This window comes from Protopterus annectens, chromosome 2.part1 (assembly GCF_019279795.1).
Source record: "Protopterus annectens isolate FY-2018-M chromosome 2.part1, PAN1.0, whole genome shotgun sequence".
Lineage (NCBI taxonomy): Eukaryota > Metazoa > Chordata > Ceratodontiformes > Protopteridae > Protopterus > Protopterus annectens.
Window position 1 is genome coordinate 1684809084 of NC_056729.1, and position 20486 is coordinate 1684829569.

The following is a 20486-nucleotide window of genomic DNA, read 5'->3' on the forward strand; positions in this document are numbered from 1 at the left end:
GGTCAGGAAATCAAAGTTCCAGATAGTCATTGTTCAGTCTATTCTGCTGCTTCTGCGTAAGGACTATTGGATGTGCTCAGATCTGAAGGACATTTGCTGTCACATAAAAATACACTCCAGAAGATTCTTGCACTTCCAGGTAAATCTTTCAGACACTTGGCATCACTGTCAACTTTACAAAGTCTCACCTACTCTCATGTAAGACAGAGTTCATAGGTATGATTCTCGACACTGTGTGAGAGACTGCAGCCCTTTCCCAGTGCAGAATAACCACAATCCAGGAACAAGTCCTCTTTTTCTGGATCAGGACAGTGTGCCTGCCCATCTCATCCTACAGGTTCTCATGTTGATGGCAGCAGCCATTCAACTAGTCCCCTTTGCCACGTTTTACATGCATGTGCTCCAGTGGACTCTGGCGGTACAGTGGTTTTTCTTAGTCTTCACCCCATGTCAACCTTAATTCGAACCTCTCTGGTCTGCAAGCATCACCTGACCTGGTGGGTCCAGACTAATGATCTCCTGTTGGAGACCTTTTTTGCCTACCGCAACCCCAAACTACACTGACCACGGATGCCTCCCTGCTGGGGTGGGGTATTTCCAAGGAAGGACGGTTCAAGGCATGTGGTCCCACATCAATGTCCTTGATGAGAGCGGTCCTACTAATGTTGCAAGCCTTTCAGGGCTTTCTCCCACTCGAGACGGTGGTGATTCAGTCAGATGACATGGCAGTGCTTTTTCTAAGATTATTATTATAGGTTCGTAGGTAGGTACTAGGCTGGTACTAGGCTGTCTACCCTGGGGGCCTATACAAGCCTAACCAAAAAGGTTCCCTGGCTTTCGCCACCCAAGAAAATTATTTTCCTGTGCCCCTGTCATTGTCAACTATGTAACTTTTTTTATCTGGACATTGGTCTGGTCTTCTCTCCTAGGTTATGCCAAGCCTTCCTCAAAGTGTTCTTGTTTAGGCCTCCAATCAAGGACCCCTCTGTTCCATGGGATCTTACATTGGTTCTGCAGTCCCTGACTCTACCCCCTTTTGAACCTGCTGCAGCTTTTGACATCAAGTTCTTCTCTTGGAAAACAGCTCTCTTGGTTTTCGATAAGGATCAGGTTTCTCTTGCAAACCTAGTAGTGTGCTCTTTCTGCATCTTTGGCATTCTGGGCCAGTATGTCCTTGGACAGTATTTACGCCATAGCTACTTGGTCAAACCCTCGCACCTTTTGTATCGCATTACAAGTTTTATCTGGTATCCACGGGAAGGGTCTTGTTTAGTTCTTCGGTGCTCTGGCATGTCCTATGTGACCACCCAGGATTTTGAGGTAGCTGGGAACTCTGACCGATCAGTGATAACTGACACCAGCAGTGCCATTATTTATGTACTCACCATAACTTTGAATCTGTGCTATCCAGTGCATTATTAATCACGTTACCACCCTCCATCCCCCTCCTGGTGGCCAGGAGAATCTTGGGACTGTCGTGTGAGTATGGGATATGGTTACCGGGATGATATTTGGTCCGTGTTCGGACTAGTGGTTGGTAGACTTGATCTGGGGATTGTGGGTAACAGGGAGGGGAGAGGCTCAAGCTCAGGAGCTTCTGTTAACTTTTGCCTGCTTTGATCTGAGGTTGGGTCCTAGACCCATCCGTGATTGACACTGGATAGCACAGATTACAAGTTATGATATGTAAATGACCCCCCCCCTCTCTCTGACAGACACCTAGATCAATACTTTCCTGTACTGCTGTGGTTTCACTTTCAAAAGCTTTTATCCCAGTGTGACAAAGGGAGATGGTGCTAGCACAGTTATCTGGAATTTTGTAAATGATTGTCATTTGTGAATATCAATTGATGGTTGGGATGGGGACTGTTCGCATGATGGTCCTTTACAGTGAGAAGGGCCCAGAGACTAATGCACATTAGTGTAAAATATATCTGCAGGGCTCATAGAAGAGCGAAGTTAAATTCCATGTAAGAGTAGAGGGTTAAGGAAGGAAAGAAGTAAAGCTAATGAGCCAGCAAGTAGTAGGTAGGCAGAGAGAAGAGAGAGGAAATGAATGTGACAGAAAGTAGTAGGTAGGCAGAGAGAGGAAATGAATGTGACAAAGTAGTAGGTAGGCAGAGATACTGGAAAGGAAATTATAGTAATAGAAAAATTAAAGGCGAAGCACAGGAAAGGTAAGTCAGGTGTTGGGGTTGTTTGTTTGGGTACAGGAGCATATCCAATGAGAGGATAGATGTAGTTTGAGGAATGTTTTAAAGCAGGCAGGATTGTAGATGGTCCTGAGTGCAGGGTGGGGATTGTCCCATGCCTTGGAGGCAGTATAGAAATACAATATTTGGCCGGCTGATAATTTGGGTTTCTCGATGGACAGTAACATTTTGTTTTCTGACCTGAGGTGTCGGTTAGGATGGTACATGGTCGGTATGGAGGAGAGGGGAGGACAGGTTTTTGGATGATAAGGTTGTGAGCTGTAATTGACTGTAGAAAAGAGTGTGTGGGAGTTCTAGCCAATTTAGTTGAAGCAGAAGGGAACAATGATGGGTAGAAAGTTTACATTAGTAGCATATTTGGTGACACTGTAGCAAAAGTTTTGTTCTCTAGGAGGACTGAAGACTGGTCAAGATGGGAGCACTGTATAGCAAGGTAGGGAGCAGGAGGGAAGAGCCAGGGCTTTCTTAGCAGAGAGGCTAAGAAAATAGTTCTTGTATAGGGCACCCAGTTTTTGGGTGAGATGCTGTAGTGCAGTGGCAGATTTAGAAGAGCAGATTATAGTGGAGTCCTCAGCATATTAGATAATAGTACTGCGTGGGTAAGAGTGGTATGGAAGTTAACAAATATGCTGAATAAGACTGGACCCAGTATTCAACCTTGGGGAACACTGGTATTAGTATTTAGGAAAGAGGAAGAGGGGTGTTGCCATATCGTGGATTGCTGCCCATTACTGAGGTAATTAATAAACCACTGTAGGGTAGGGAGAGGTAGGTTTAGGTCTGAGAGTTTAGTAAGCATAAGGGAATGGGATAGTGTTGAAAGCCTTTGATAAATCAGTCAAGAAAGAGTGCTGGAAATAAGGAGCTCTAAGGAGTCGGCATCTCGAGCCCTGCTTACGGTACACAAAAAGGAAATTGGTGCTATGTCCAGGCCTAAAGCCATGTTGAGTGGGGGAGAAGATGAGAGAGCAACTGAGAGTGAATACATTTCTATAGTATTTTTGAGATGGGGAGAGAATGGCAATAGGGCGGAAGTTAGGAATGTCTGAGTTAGTGCCACCTTTATGGAGAGGAAGGACAAAAGCCTTTTTCCAGATATCGGGTATGCAAGATTCTTATGGACCTATTGAGGAGGATGCTAATGGGATATACAATGGAGGAAGCAGAGTGTTGCAAGTATTCTGCAGGTAAGTGATCTAAGGCATTGGTACAGGGTCAGACACTACTCGTCTTTAGGAACAAAGCCAGTAACCTTTTTTGGTTTAAGATGTTCAGAACCCATCCTTTTTTCTCTGCAGTGTCCATTGCATTAAGGTCTGGATGGTGACTTAGCCTTTTAATGACTGGTGTACTTAGATTCTTCGGGTTTGTTCTAAAAGCCCATTGTCTAGGCAGTGTTGGCATCTGTAATGAACTTAAGGAATGTCTTGTGTATCTCCAGATCTAGAATTTCCTTTCCTAGTTCTGTATGCAGAACCTTCCTTTCCAGAGCTGTTCAGATTTTGTTTAGATCACACTGAGGTATTTGCCACAACCAGCACCTATGTGATGCAGTTCGGCAGCAGGATGGCTCTCTCCCTAGTACCCTCTGCCATTTTGTCTTATTTATATTTGTCACATAGTCAGTGGCGACTTTGTACTAGTTGACCCCCCCTCCAAAGCTGTTGCAAGGACAGGAAATTGTATTGGTGATTGCTGAGATGAGGTGTTTGGTCATGCAGGTTTTAGGGGGTATTGAAATATATTTTTGCGAGGTTGGGGGGGGGGTCCACCAAGTTTTCAAGCGGATAACAATTTATAATGGTCTGCTTAACAGAGTTGCCATAGATATTTAAGGCTGGTGCAGATACCTGGCATTTCTCTCTGCAGAGATTGCAAACTGTATCCCTTGAGTGTGTAGCTAGAGTCTGGTCAAAGTGGTAATTCAGCCTGTACAGGAGCTTGTTTACTGGTTAGCAGTAGTGGCAGTTGCATACTGCTTTGCACCACAGATGCATTACATCACTTTTGGGTACACTAAGTTCCACTTGCTCAAGATGAGCAATTACTTGTGATTGCAGTTTAAATGGCTTGTGAAGAGTCTTATTGAAATGTATATGGCCCCAAGTTCATACTAGGCAGTCAATGTGCAGACCATTGCGGTCTTATTATCCCATCATATTCAAAAGTTTCTCCAGCATCAGAGGGTAATAAAATATCAAGGATGAATGATTTGAGGCTGCATATCTTTTTAGGTTCATCTGGAATGTGGCAACAAGGGTATGCTTGACATGTACTGGAAGTTTATCCCAGAGGTAGGGGATACACTTGGATTTAAATCTAGCCTGAACTAAGAATTTGAGGCCACTGATCTTTTAAGTTGGAAACCATTGAGGTCTCTCAAGTTGAGTGATTTATTTTTAGGCAAATATTTGCCAAAATGGTTGGTATTCAGTAATTGGGTTAAAATAAGAGTAAGAGAATCTCTTCTTTGGAACTAGAGGCAAATCTTTTGGAAGTTAGATGAGGGTTGTATAAGGCTTTTAACTACTGCAAAGACATGATGGTCAGAAGATAAGGATTCATTAACAAGAATGCCTAGGGGCATCGGTGGCGTGTCATTGGAGGGATGTCTCCTCTATAGTCTATAGAAAAGTGTTTACCAAAATGAGCTACACTATATCTTTCACAATTTGAGACCATTCTCCTTAAACCTATTGTACGGTCTGTTATGAAACCTATTATAAGGTCTGTTATGGAGTATTTTTTTCTTTTTTCCATTGAGACATAAACTTCCCACTTTAGGAAATGACCTGAATGTCCCAGAACCACATGCAAACAGTGCTGGCTTGAAGAGCTGAGAAAATGGGTGCTAAATAGAGCCCAACACTTGGCCTCATGGTAAAGGAAGCTAGCATTTTGGGTAGCTACTAATCTGGTCCTGGGAGTCACTGAGGAATCTAGCTTAATTTCCCAACAGCATGTCTTAAGTGAGTAGTTCATTGTCACATAATCTGCATATGGAGTCAGAGAATCAAGCCCTGAAATAAACAAATTGGCTCTTTAATAGTTTTGGTAGTTTGATACTTTAAAGGTTTGACTTTGCACAGGATTAAACCTAATTGTTTTGGTACTGATGATGGTGCACAGTTGCAGCTATAAGCAATTCAAAGAAGTCTGTGCCCAAACGGAGACTGGAGTCTTGTACCCTTAGCTCAGAGGATCAGGCTTTTAATCTGCATTATCAAAACGTTTGTTACCAAATGTTTTGGAAGTAAATGTATTTATTTTTGAAATGTTGACACTGTTGGTACCACTAGGTAAGCATCTTCTTTTCAGGGGAGACTGGAGGTAGTTTTCGTACTAACAAGGAAATTTGACCAGGTGCTGGATAACTTCACACTGTTCTCAAGGAGTGTTGTATGTGATATTTTACGTTGATCTGAGCTGCGACCAGCTGGGGCGGATGAGATCTCAATTTGTCTAATCTAAAGTGCGGATGAGACCTCAGTTTCTCATCTGATGTGCAGCCCCCCACCCAGTTATGCTGCCCTACTGTGTTAATGAGATGAAAGCTTAAAGTGAACTTAAGTCAGATTTTGAGTTGGCAGGGGATAGAGCTCCTCGGAACACAAGTATCTATGCTACACTTCATAAACTTGTTCGATTTAAGGTCCCTAGTATAACTATTCATTATTTGATGGTTTAATAAGTACTTGCAGCTGGTGGAAGCCAATTCCCAGTATGTAGTAATGTGTCTTAAATGACCTCTCGCTGATCCTGATAGGCAGAGGGTGTAGTTGTGTAGCCCAGTTTTAGTTATGAGGGAGCATTTCATTTGTGAAGCGTAATTTCCTTGATTTGGCAGTTTTGAAAGATGTCAGTGCAGTTATAATCCAACAGTTTATTTTGACTGTGTTAACTGTGCTGCATATTTGCAATTGAGAAGTTTTTGTAGTTCTAATCCAGTTTGGTTTCTTGCAGGGAGCTGAAAAGTACTGATGCTTCTGGATAGCAACTTTGTACAAACCCAGTTTCCTGGCACATTATATTTTCCTGACTTTAGTCTCTTTAGTGCCCTTTGGAGGGTTTCTGCTGCTATGAGCACCCTTTTTCTTTCTCCATTAGCAACAGCTTTCTTTGAGATGCAAGTTGAATTTCTGCTACTTTTTCTGGTCAGTTTTACATTTTCAGATTTTTAACTGTTGTGCAGTTTACTACGAGCTGAGCTGTTTGTTGCTTAAACATTAAATCTTTTTTTCTTTCTCTGCAGGAAAAAGCCCACTCATGTTAATGTCAACTGTTGGTTTTGTAACCAGAATTCTGTTGTTCCATATGGAAATCGAAATTGCTGGGATTGTCCTAACTGTGACCAGTACAATGGCTTTCAAGAGGTAAGATATGGTAGAAGACAGATCTTTAAATATCTGTATTGTGTACTAAACTCTTGTAACATTGTACTGCAGTATTTTCCAAAATGAATCCTGCATGGCAGATTGCATTGCCCAGTTTTCACTGGGGGACTATTAAGTGGTAGGGGACTGGGGGGGGTGTTACTGAGAAGGCCGTAGAATTGCAGTAAGTGTCATAGCAATTTAACACAGTAAGTTAAGACTCTGTCACAGATGAGCTTATGTTGAAACTCTGTGTGTATAATGAACTGTGAGATTCTGAGGAAGTCTCTTAACAGGTAATGTTGGGATTGCCTTTGAAAATGGACACTTATCTAGTGGCTTTACTGTGTTTGCAAATTGGATAAAGTAGAAATTTTTAATTAAATTGGATATGACTGACTGACAGAAGAAACCCCCTCAGCCATGGTCTGTCACTACTGCATTGGGTTTAACTTTCTTGGTTATGCTCAGTCTTTTTAACTCCCTGTACCTAACTGCATTTCTCTCTCTCCTAACCTGTCCTAACCTGCAGTAGGACTTCACTCCTATCTTGGTGTACTCTTCTACTTTGCCCCTGTGCAGTGTGATCTGTTGCCCTTTTTTTTCTTCTCTCCACCTTTCTGCCACCTCCCCTTCATTCTCGTGGTTTCACACTCTGCTTTCACAATTTCTTCTAAGGTGGATCGTTCACAAGAAGTAATTGCCCCCTCCCCCAACATGTGAGTTTCACCTCCTGCCCCCCAGGCCCATTTGACATCCCAGATACTTCTCGCACCCGACACCTCCATAGATAGTGTTTAAAGGCCCTATCCAAGGCAAAGAACGCAGCTTTCATGGGCCCTGGTAGTATCCCAGGCTGTATTTTGCATCATCTCCAGCAAGAACTAGCTTCCAAATTGAGCACCCTATTCAACCAATAAAGTACAGGCTTCATTCCAACTGAGTGGAGAACTGCCATTGTCATTCCCTTGCACAAAGGTGGTGCCACTACTGACCCTGGAAACTATTGCCCCATTAGCTTGACAAGTCTAATCTGTAAAGCCATGGAGTGTATTATGCTGGATGTCCTAACCAAGAACATAGGCAATCTTCAAGCACTTGACCCCGCCCAGTTCGGATTCAGCAAGGGTAGATCTTATCTGTTGAATCTTTGAGACTGTCACCAACCCACTGGATGAGGGAAAGTCGGAACATGCAGCTTACCTTGACTTGGCCAAAGCCTTTGACACAATCCCACACTCAGACCTCATTGAAACGCTAACGCAGCTTGGCATAAATCCCCATCTAGTCAGGTGGGTGGCCAGCTGGCTCATTGGACCCACAAGGTCAAAATAGGTGCCTCCACCTCTGAGAGCAGACCTGTCACTAGTGGTGTTCCCCAGGGATCTCTCCTGAGACCTCTACTGTTTGGCATCTACTTTTCAGAGGTCCAGGCAAAGACAAAAGGCCTGTGGCTGACCAAGTTTGTGGATGACTGTAAGTTGGGTGCCGTCATTGACTCCCCAAATAACATCCTACAAGATGGTCTCACAGCAAGAAATGACTGGTGCCAAAGTCATGGTCTTAATACATTTTTTTTGCAATTAACTTATGCCATTCGGCAAAAACATGGCCCCTACTGATTACCACATCAGCACAACCCTCTAAGCACAGAACCTGTGATGAGAGACTTGGGTACACAGGTTGACAGCAGTCTTTTATCCGACCATGTATTGGCAGTGGTAAGAAAAGCCTTTTACTTGGTTCATCTCGTAAGTTAAGGGATTGCATCCAGAAAATATTACCTCTATACTCCTCCCTCATTAGGCTAATGAGTACAATGCTCCATTTGGTATGGATGTCTCCAAATATCTGCACCAACTGTAAAGGCCACAGAAATATCTCTCAAAAGGAATCCATGGCTCAAATCACTCCCTCTACTCTGTATCATATAGATTGTTCTGAGGTGATCTGTGTCTCGCCTACAAGGCAGTCTAAGACCCTGATCTACTAGAGATGCTCTATATCTGCAGTTCTTCCAGTCAGGATGAAAATAGATGAACGTGCATGGGTTTTGTTCAAGCAGCTTTATGTACAAAAACACATCAGGATTGAGGCAAATAACTAACTTAAACAGACTGACTATTTCTTTCATGCATGTTCACACTCTGGCTACACACTCTAAATGGCACTGAAGCTAATATGTGCTGACCTTGGAAATGCTTCTTAAAGGTACAACACATTGCTTCATTGACTACATTGATTGACATGTAGTAAATACAAGATGATACTTTGACATGCAGTTATACAGAATTAAATACATGTAGACAATTTATGTCTAGGTTGCTGCGTATTTCACACTAGGCCTAGAGATGCAACCAAGTTGTGTGATATAAAATGGAGAATTAAGTTTAGCAACTGGGACTGTCTGCTGAATGTTCAAACTTAGGGACATTAGGAATGGAAGTAGAAGTTAAGGCACGTTCTGCAACAGGAACACTGTCTGGATTGCTCTGAGATCTAGAGTCTGTATCGCAGTACAATGCTGGGATATTGTTTCTGATACAGGAAGATGTCTGAGATTTCTCTTGTACTCCACATCCTCCGATTCCACAAAATAGAATCTCTGCTTGGCAAGTATACCTGTTAGTTGACCAGTCCGGTCAAACCTTTTTCGCAGTTTGTATCCTCACTGTCTCAACTTTCAATGGACATTTTATCATTACCGGACTTCAGAAGGAATGCTTTCTGAATAGTTGGGCTTTGATTGCTCTGTTCTTGGCTTTAGGCCTCAACAAATGAACTGTGATAGGCAAGGGTTTTTCTGGTTTGGCTAGATAGAGCAGGTGAGTCAGGTATGTCCTCACTGGGTAGGTTTCTGAGATTAAGTAAATTTAAAAAGACCTCAGTGTTATCACTCTTTGACTTCTGTAGTAATTGCTTTGTACTCTATTCACATTCAGCTAGACCATTTGACTGTGGGTATTCAGGACTACCTAGTAACATCAACGTCTCATTCTTCTGCAAATTTCTGAAACCGTTTACCAGAAATTTTGAGTTCCAATGTCAGAGTGAAGCTTATGTGGACTGCCATGGACTGAGAAATGAAGTTTCAACTTGGTAATAACAGTAGTAGACATTAGGTTAGACAACAGATCAATCTCAAACCAATTTGAATTAAGTGTCTACCAAAACAAAGTAATGCTGATTGTGCTAGTCAAATACGTCGGTGGCTGCTGTTGGTCAAGGTAGGTCAGGAACCTGACTTAACTGAAGTGGCTCTTTTTGCAGATGCAGTCTAGTAATACACACTGAAGAAGATGAAAGTACTTTGTCGATCTCTTTTGCTAGAGAAGGCCAAAATACTAGTCCTCTCGCCCTTTTGGTAGAGTTGGACCCTCTGTGACCACAGTGCAAAATTTGGATATATTCACATTGTAAGGAAATTGGAACAATTATCTTTCATCAACATAGTATCTTTGTAAGGAAAATGAATTTTTTCTTCGGGGGGGGGGGGGGGTACACTGGATTGCTTTAGCCATCCTATTTGGATGTAGTGGTTGAGCTTTTTCAAAACAGGATCCGTCTTTGATCTCTCAGTTCATAAAGTCTTGTGGTTGAAAAATTACGCACTTCCATGACGTCGAAGTCCAAATTCTCTGCATCATGCTGTTCTGTTGTATTTCTGGGTGATCTGGATAAGGTATTAGCTAGATATAGAAGTTTACCTTTTGTATCGACCATTTTGAAGTTGTACTTTTGTAATTTGAGCATCATTCTTTGCAATCGTGCTGTAGCAGAATGCATAGGCTTCTTTAAAATAGTAGCTAGAGGTTAATCCGTTTCAATCTGGATATCTTGACCATAAATATAATTATGAAACTTTGAACATCCAAACACAATTGCCAGAAATTCCTTCTTAATCTGAACATGTTGCATTTCAGCTTGGGTAAGAGTTCTAGATGCATAGGCTGCTGGTCTGCCTGCTTGAACTGTGCCAAGACCAAACTTTGCATCACAGGAAAGTGACTGGTTTATTGGCATCATAGTACCTTGGTGTAGGTGGACTAGCAATTTTCTGCTTAAGATCATCAAATGCTCTCTGGTGCTGATGTTCGTGTTTCACTGTTGCAGTCCTTACAAAATGGGTTATCTGGCTCCCAGTAGCCCACAGTCGGCCAGAATACCAAAGCCTTGGTATAAGACGTCTGCTACCTCTGGCCGTAAACCTGACGTCAGGTATAAAGGAAGGCAGCCAACGTCATTTCCTCAGTCTTTCTTGCTGCGGAGCCCGAAGCAGAAGCAATTCGCACGAATGCTGTTCGCACGAATGCTGGTCGGCCGATTTTTACCACCTTTTGTATTCTGACTACTTCAGTTTGACATCCTCAGCTAAGTACCCCATTGGGGACCCTCTTTTCTTGCTTTAATGAATGTCTGAGAAACTGTCTTGCCTGCGGAAAACTGATTTCACACCGTGATTTTCATTCTTAACTGTGTCACTTGCTTAGGCCTTGAGCACAACATCCCTAATTGTGATCTCTGTGCTTCTTTTAATCCGCATACCTTACGCCATAGAACTAAAATTTTATATAAGCATTTCTGAGTTTGGCCTAGGTTCATTGGTATGGTGTCTTCTGGTCTCCCGACTTCCGATTGTTTCTAAGAAGCGTAAGGATAAAGACCGCGACAGGCCTAAGGTCAGGTTGGCTGATTTACGTTCCTGTTAAGTTGGTAGTTGGACCAGTGGTTTTCAGGTGCTTTCGCAGCCCCTGCAGTCCATGGATGTTCAGCCGCAGGCCTCTGCTGAGACCCTTTGAGTCCTCCATGCCGCAGGATTCTACTTAATTTTCTGATCCTCCGCCACTTGCTACCTTCAGTGGGGCTGGAGCCACTAAGCAGGCCCTGGCTTCTGAGGCCTCTCTTCAGCCAGAGACCAGACCCAGACCGAACTTTGTTCAGACTACCGCTGTGACTAGCCCTCCTGAGTCCCTCTGGCTTTCTAGCAGACCTTCCAGCCACATATTTCCTCAAAAGCAGGTGCCGGCCTTCCCTCAAATTCCTCAGTCACAGATGATTAAAATGGCTAGTGATCTTTTGACTCTTATCCGGGGCTTTCAACCTCCTCCTAAGAGGGCTAGAGAATTGTCCCCTGAAGTTTTGTCTCCCTCAGGTTCTGAGGTTTCCAGAAATTCTGCTGATGAAGAGGAAGACTCTCAACTTTATTCTGGTTTTGAGGATTCTGATGCAAAATCTTTTCCTTCTGCCTCAACTCAAGAATATTTTTTCTTTTGGAGATGCTCTGAATACTCAGAACATTTCAAGTGGGAGAGTCAGGACTATCCTCAGCCTAAGAAAAGGATTAAGGAGTTCTTGGATTTACCACAGCATAAACCTCTGGCTATCCCTCCGGTGTTGGAAGTAGTTGATAATGTTTTCATGGCAAATTCTTTGACTCCTAATTCTGTTCCTCCTGCTCCCAGGAAACCTGTTTGGTGTCAGAGTTCCTGATTTCTCATTAGTTTTATTTTTAGGGATCCTACTGCTGATCCAGAGACTATATTTCTCAGGGCCCTAAAGGTGTTCAGGCTACAGTTGCAAAAAAATCCTGTTCCCTCTGATAGAAAATCTAGGGCCTTGGACAGGTGGGGAAAAAAGGTTTATACCACTACCACCCTTGCTATTAGGTCTGTTAATTGTCTTTTTCATATGCTTAAGTTTCAGCAGCATACATTGGAGGCTGTTGAGGCTAAAATTGCTGGTGTTCCTTCCCTGGCGGAGAGTAAGGACATGCAAGATTTATTGAATTCTGCCACTCTTGTGACCAAACATTCTTTACACTGTGGTTTTGAGAGTTTGGAGGCTTCTTGCAGGGCAATAGCCACTAGACTGTTATCCGAAGACATGCTTGGCTCAAGGAACAGCCCCTTTCTGAGCCTGTTAAATCTAAGTTACTGGATGTACCTTTGCATAAGGACAGTCTTTTTGGTAAAGTAGAAGAGGTCTTGAAAAAATTGGTGAATAAAGCCAAATCTATGCAAACATTTTCTGCAAGTTCAGCCTCCTCATTTTAGTAGGCATTACCCTTCTAAGAATTGGACTTTTCCTGACTTTTCCTATGTACAAGCACCCCTGGATTGAGGCAAATAACTAACTTAAACTTTTAATCTGACTTTCTCATACATGTTCACTGTGTGGCTGCACTCTCAAAATGGCACTGAAGCTAGCACGTGCTGACCTTAGAAATGCTTCTTAACGGTACAACACACCATGCATATTCTTCAGTAGCCTTAAGTCTAATTCCTAGCACATTACCCGACCGAAAGGCCTAAGTCGTAATATGTGACATTAACAAAACCTGCTGGTCGCTGAGCTCTAGGCATTTTTTCTTGTGGGTAAGTGCTTTCGAGTTAGTCCAAGTTAGGTGCCTTGTTTTCCCTTTTGTACCTCCCCTAACCTCACGCGCATCAGTCGGTCAAAAAAAAAAAAAGTTTAAAGTTGGTGTTTTGTACAGTTTCCCCTCCCTTGGCCTTCTCCAACTGTTGTAGTTAGCGTGTGTGGGTGGGTATGCGTGTCTGTGTGGGGCTTTCTTTAGACATGGCAGAGACCCCAAAACCAGTCTTTAGTGCATGGAATGTGGCCATAAGCTCTCTCCAGCCGATGGCCACACTTTTTTGTATGCTTAGGACCGGCCCATTTAGACACAGCCTGCTCTCTGTACGGGCTTTAACCCAAGAGCCCTCAAGGACAGGGGCGGGGGCTAAATTGGTGATGAAAGGGCTCCTGCCTGTGTCAGGGATGGCTGTCCCTGTTGCTGCTGCTTTGGTAGCGGCTGCTTACCATATAGTCCCCTCCCCAGGCCTCTGATTCAAATCCCCGGCTCGAGGCCTTCGGAGGGGGAGAAGACACCAGGCAAAACAAGAAAGCGGTTCCCTGACTACTCTGGTCCATCGGGTCCTCCCCCCAAGTCCACAACTCCTCGACCCAGTACCCCGTGGCTCCACTCACCCATGTTCTCCCCGGAGCAGACTTGAGTCTAGGCCACTATCGAGAGCCTCCCCTCACTGGCAATCGCGGCCAGTGTCTGTGTCTTCCTCCCATTCCACCCGCAGTTTGAGCGAGTCAGATATGGATAGGATGATGCGGAAGTTCATCCGCATCCAGATGGGAGTCTTGCCTGCCCCCTCTCCCTCCAGAGCGGGGAGCTCGCAACCTTTTTTTCACCCCCATAGCTCCTTCTCTGACCCAACCCTCTGTTTTTGGAGTCTGTGGATCCGAGAGTTCTTGGGGTCGTGAGGTCTGGGCCAATGGTACCTTGTACTTCTACACCAGCCATTGCCTTGAGCGGGTCAGATCTGACTGGATCTGATCCGAGCTCTCTGAGCCATAGCCTCTGCGTCAGATCCAAGGGGGCGCTGTTGGCTCAGTTTGTCTGAGTGCAGTCTCTCCCCTAGGTATCTCTGTTCCAGGAAGCTCGGCTCTGGCTCCCCTGTTGGACCAGAGGGGAGTGGCTGCATCACTCGTTTCACAGGATGTCCACTCTCCTTTGACATTTGTGGTGGAGACTGTCTTCTCGAGTGGGTCAAGACTCCTGACAATTTCCTCTTCGGAATCTGTCCAGACTCCCTCTGTTCTGGATATGGCACTAACTTTCCTGTCATCTCGGGAACAGCCCGTGCTTGACTTGCCCCAGGGAGCACCCACTAGGGAAGAGCAAAACATTTTGAGAGTCCCTCTGAGTCCCATTGAGGAGGTTCCTCGCAAGCAAACGTGTAAAAGGAGGCACTTGGATTCTTCTCCAGAGTCCCACACTGACTTGGAGGAAGGGGAAGGTTCCCCCAGGTCACCCCCCCAAAGATGACTCCTTTGGAGACCTCCTGGAACCCCTATGCCAAAGAGGGGGGCGGTCCACCAAAAAACAACCCAAGACGAGTAAGTGTTCCTGGGGGCATTTGGCACGGGCCCATCTACCTCCTGGGTGCCCTTCCTGCAGATACACTAGTGGACCTTATCACCTCCAGAGCGTGGTAGGAGCTGGACACCATGGAGCTAATCCCAAAAAGACAAGATAAAATTCTTATTCCCCCTTCAGACAGAACCATTTGGAGTAAGGTCCTCCGTAGACACTGTGGTGGTGGCAGCAGCCACCAAGAAAGAGTTTGTATGGTCCATCCTCCTGACTGGGAGTCGTGGATGATGGATCGTTTGGGGAAGAGAGTCGATGCTTCAGCCACCTTCACCATAAGGGAGCTGAACTACATGGAGTATGTCATCAGACTGCAGCGCATCAGTCAAGGAAGTCACGGAGTCACCCCCAGACACTACGTCAGCAGAGGGTAAGAAAATGTTCTCTGCATGCATGGCCTCTCTGAAAGCGGTTGCGAATATGTTCATGCACCTCCTATCCCATGCCACAGAAGGAACAGCTAGGGCAGCAGACTCCAGCATTGCCATGAGGCAACATGCCTGAGTTCTCTGAATCCTTCAAGGCGTCATTTGAGAATGCTCCCTATGATTATTTTTCCCTGTTTGGGAAGTCTGTACATGAGACTCTGGTCCAGAGTGAAGGACGGGAAGACACTGCCATCCAAATCCGCTTCTCCGCCCCCTCGAGATCCTTCTCAAGGAATCCATGAGGGGCGAAGAAGATATGGTTCTGGAAATCTCAGTTCTCCCGGGACACTCAGGACTCTTCTTCCTCCATAGGCAGAGGGGGTTTAAAGAACTTTGGGTTTTAGAAACCTTTCTCTGACAGACCCACACAGCATCTCTTAAGGGGTTGCCTGACTGCTCCTCTCTGGAGGCAGTCAGGGGCTGTCTTTTGTTACACCCAACGGAGTGGGAGTCCATAACATCGGACAATTGGGTGCTAAAAATCATCCATTCCATTTCTTGCACAACCTACCCTACCAAAACTCCTCCCGGATTTTCCACCCGCACAGAGGGAGGAAGCAGCATTAGAGATGAGAAAGCTGCTAAGCAAACGAGTCATCCAACCCATACCCCCAGGTCCATCCAGATTGCGCATCTATTCCATGTTCTTTTTGGTGCCAAAGAAAATAGGAGACCAAAGACCCATTCTGGATCTATCCATTTTGAAACCTGTCTGTAGCCAAGGAAAAATTCCGGATGGCCACGCTCTAGGCTATTCTGCCCTATCTGATTGGATGCGCTTGATCGACCTCCAGGATGTAGAATATCAAGATGAACAGGCACTTTCGCATGTTTCTTTGCTTCTGGCTGGGAGCCAATCATCATCAGTTCAGGGCTCTACCCTGTGGTCTCACCACAGTCCCCAGGGTGTTCACCAAAGTCATGGTGGTGGTAGCAGCCCATGTGAGGCTGCAGAGAATCCAAGTTTACCCCTTCCTGGACTTTTGGTTCCTTGCTGCCCCTACCAGTCTACTGTGTCAAGCCAGAGATTACTACTACCTCCTTGCAGAGAGACTAGGTATCACGATCAACCTGAGCCAATCTTCCCTGTTCCCGGTTCAGAGATTAGATTTCATTGGAGTTTGACTAGATACTATTCAAATGACACTCTCTCATCCCAGAGAGGATAAACAATCAAACTTCACGTCTTATGTTCTTCAGTCCTCCAACCCTTCAGCAGCCACAATTTTTCAGACCCTTGTTTCCATGGCAGCCATCATCAACCTCTTGCTCTTCACCCATCTTCATACGAGAGTTCTCCAGTGGACATTGGTGGTTCATTGGTCCCTCCTGGTCTTACCTTTATCCCATCCAATATGGATATAATGGGCCTGCAAAGAGTTAACTCATCTGGTTGATTCGCTCCCCGTATCTGTTCCAAGGACATCCCTTTCTTCCATCGTTCCCCATGACCACGGATGCCTCCCAGCTGGGGTGGGGGGGATACTGTTCGGGAAGGGCCATCCAAGGCACTTGGACATGTCTGAGACCAATTTGCATATCATTGTCCTGGTGGAGATGAGGGCGGTTCTTCTAGCGTTGCAGGCCCTTCATGCCTATCTTCCTCTGGGGGACTATTGCCATCCAGTCAGAGAAAATGTCAGTAGTCCTGGTATATCAATAAGCAGGGCGGAACCAGATCTGACCCTCTTTGTCGAGAAGCCATGAGAGTGTGGTTATGGGTGGTTTCAACTGGTAGATTTCTGGTAGCAATGCACATTCCAGGATGGTCAACATTTTAGCGAACAGGCTCAGCAGGACAGTTCTGATGCTTTACGAGTTGTCTCTGAATCCTTTAGTAGCAGAGCAGAGCTTCAAGTGGGGCTGGCTTTGCTGCAGTCTCTTCGCATCTCCTTCCAACGCGAAGTGCAGCGAGTACTTCGCTCTAAACCCTCCTCAGGGGGAAGTCCCCAGAGACACACTGGTTCATGCTTGGCCTCCTGGTCTTTATTTATCCTCCAGTTACCTCTCATTCCGAAGTTTCTTTAGAAAGCTCGAAGGCTGGGGAACTCTGTAATCCTCATTGCCCCATTCTGGCCTCGCCAAGTCTGGTTCCCCTCTCTCTGGTCTCTCCTAGTAGTTCCACCATGGATCTTGGATTTGGATCTCCTTTCTCATCCCTCGGGGATTCCTCACCCAGACCTGGACAAGTCTGAAGCTTACAGCTTGGCTGCTCCAGTTCCACTAACTGGAGAAGCCAAACCGAGAGTTCTAATAATGTGGCTCATAAGTCTTCTGCCAGAAAGGTATATCATAGCAAATGGAAATGCTTCTCTATTTGGGTGCCTCAATGGAATATAGATCCCTTTACGGCTCCAATCCTGACTATTCTGGACTTTTTATCTGATATTTTTCATCAAGGGGCTAGTTCTTCCACCATTGAAGTCCAACTGGCTGCCATTTCGAACTTCCATGTGGGGGATATCATGGTTTCCTTAGCCTCATCTAGAATTTGCACGACCTTCCTTAAAAGAACCTTCATGCTACAACCTCCAGTGAAAGATCCAACATCTCCTTGGGACCTTACCTTTGTCTTATAAGCTTTAGTCTCCCCACCCTTTGAATAAGAGTGACACTAGATTTGCAATTTCTTTCTTGGAAAACTGCCTGTTTGGCGACAATTACTTCAGACTAGAGGGTATTGGAGCTTCAAGCTTTGTCCATCAAAGCTCCATATATGGTGGTTTATAAGGACTGGGTTTTCCCTGTGCACGAACCCTTCTTTTCTTCTTAAAGTGGCTTCTGAAAATATTAACCAAACTATAAATCTTCTGGCTTTCTTCCCAAATTTCAAAAACAAGGGCAAATACAAGTTACGCTTATTAGATGTGCACAGACAACTGAGATCCTATTTACACAGAACGAAGCCTTTCCGTAAATCCAATCAATTGTCTTATTCCAAACCATTTTTAGGTAAACCAGTCTCCAAAGCCACCATTGCTAGATGGATTTCCCAATCCTCTGGGTGTGATCAAAGCCAATTCCACTAGATCTATGGCAACTTCAGCGGCTTTCTGGTCTAGGGCATCACTGGATGATTGTTCTACAGCTACTTCGTCCTCTTCTCATACCTTCATTTCCCATTACAAATTGGATATAGTGTCCAGGAGTAGGGCATCATCTGGCTCCACGGTGCTCCGAAATATTCTTCATGAGGGCCACCCAGATGTTGGTAGCTGGGGGACTCTATCCCACAGCTTCAAGATCAAATGAACTAAACCACTTCAGATAAAGAAGTTATGTGCTCACCATAACATTCCATCTGAGTAGTTGTACTTCATTTGTCTTCAAACATCCCTCCCTCCTTCCCCTGGACCTTATCACTCTGGTCCTGTTTGGACATATAGGAGAGGTACACATTGTGGCTCTCCAAATGATACTTGGTTTAGCTATGTGTTGCTAATGGTAAGGTGAGTTGGTCGGGCTTATGTTTCCTGGTTCAGCATACTTTGAAGGAAGGAGATGGAGTGGCATTATGGATGGGGGGAGGAGCTTGGAGCTCAGATTAGATGTTGGTGATGTGGCAGTCTCTGATCCGATATGAATAACCATGGGTTGAAAATAAATGAAGTATAACTACTCCGATGTAACGTTATGAGTACATAACTCTTTTTCCTTCCCTAACTCTAACAAAAAGCTTTTTTTTTTTCCCCAATTCTGCCGCTGTCATTTGCATGCCAGTGCAGTTTTCTTGCGTTTTGCAACACCTGATCTTAAGCCGGAGTGCTTTAAAAAATGTTTTGATTGGGTGTTACGTTACAGAAGTACTTAACTGGTTTGTCTTCACAGTAGTGGGGTATAACAGTGCTCTGTGCATTACAAATGTGCAGTAACTGCATATGAACATTTTTGAGCTTTGCAGATATAGACTAACTTCAGTTATACACTTGCACCGTTTATTGCTTCTTCAGCATGAGTCACTGCCAAAAGGGGTCTCTGATCCAGTCCACTTACCTGGTTAACAAATGGTAAATAAAGCTTTTTAGCTAACATTTCTGTACTAATTGAGTAGAGGACCAAGTCTGCCACATGGCCCAGCTGACATGGAGCTATATGAATGAGTAAATGGAGAGTAGTTTTATTCTCTTTTTCTTGGTTCTCACTTCTATAACCACTGCTGCTTTTTGTTGATCAGGACAATTTCTGCAGTTGGGTGCATGAATAAAGGAGGGGTACAGAAGTCCCTCTGTTCCTTAGAAAAGCTCTGTCAATTTTTGGATTTAGTGGCATATCTGTCTCTCTGCACTGTGCATTTTTTAGGGCATTGGGGTTGTTTAGTGGAGTACCTGTTACTAAATTTATTAATATTTGGTGATACAAGGTCTCACTTATGTCGAGGATGTATTTCTGACTTTTTATGCAAGTAACTGTTTCTATGTTCTTGATCCAGCAGAATGGTGGTGCGGGTGCTGTTGCTGTCACGGAGAGTCCATTTGTACTCTAAAGAATTTCCTAGCAAGGGTGTCACAGTTGAATTGCAGATTTAGTTTTATGCTGTGCCCTCTGAGGACTTTGGTTTGGCAGGATGATCCTGTGCTGACCCATTTTGTATCCACTTTAGAATTTCTGCACAGGCATCAATGCTTGCATTGTTGACATATCATTCAGAATGTATGTGGCAAATCTCGGTACATGCCTTTTTTTTTCTAGTGGCAACTAGAACTTTCTGTGGAGGAACAACTCCATGGCTTTGTCCTAGCTTCCGTATCCATTCATGATTTCATAGTCCGTTGGCATCCATTCCAGACCATTGAGGATCCTAACATATTAGCTGTTGTCCCAGAGCATGGTCTTGTCTGGTTAATCGCAAGTCATACATTAGTCAAATGGAGGCTGTGAAAATTGAACCCCGGAGTATAGGAAACAGTTTAACTGCTCATAACCTTAATTCAGTGCGTTAACTACCAGAGGAAGGTAGAAGGAAATTCAGACATGGCGAGCATGTGAAATCGGTAGTTAGAGCTGTGAGCTTATCTACTGAACTGCTGTACTCACTGACATTGAGTGTGTGCCTGCTTGCTTGGGAGGTGAGTGCATGACCCTTATGCTGAAGTCTGAAGCAGTTTTTAACTACTATCCCCTTACAAGTGGATGGGGACAGTGTTTTTACTGCATTCTTATCAGGTGTCTGAAGTGAACTATGAAGCTGTGCTTGTATGTCTTGCAGGTTTGGGGTACGGCAGTCTCTTGTGATCTGAAATCTGGTGGGAGGATATTGGACCTTGCCGAGTGGTGGCCATTGGCTTAACCTTTAACAAAACAGTGTGTAACTTTTATTTATTTATTTTTGCATAGGTCTATGGTCTGATCCCACATTTGTGTAGGTACCTTGTGTACATAAAATCTATAAAAGTGGTGCACACGGTTTAAAAAAAATATTCCGACTGCTTCTAATCCGAACAAAAGACTTATTGGTTAAGCACTTGTCAATAAAGACCTCTTTGAGAACCAAATAGACACCTATAAAGTTTGTTTGAAGTCATCACTA

At 44.4% G+C, this 20486-nt stretch overlaps 1 protein-coding gene across 1 annotated transcript in view; it reads left to right on the top strand.

Annotated features, from left to right (window-relative positions):
- Positions 1-20486, top strand: part of TMEM201 (transmembrane protein 201) — a 1168219-nt gene that overhangs the window by 82020 nt on the left and 1065713 nt on the right. The window contains exon 2 of the mRNA XM_044063116.1: positions 6466-6586. Coding sequence (XP_043919051.1) covers positions 6466-6586 — 121 coding nt within the window. The remainder of the gene's footprint in view (positions 1-6465; positions 6587-20486) is intronic.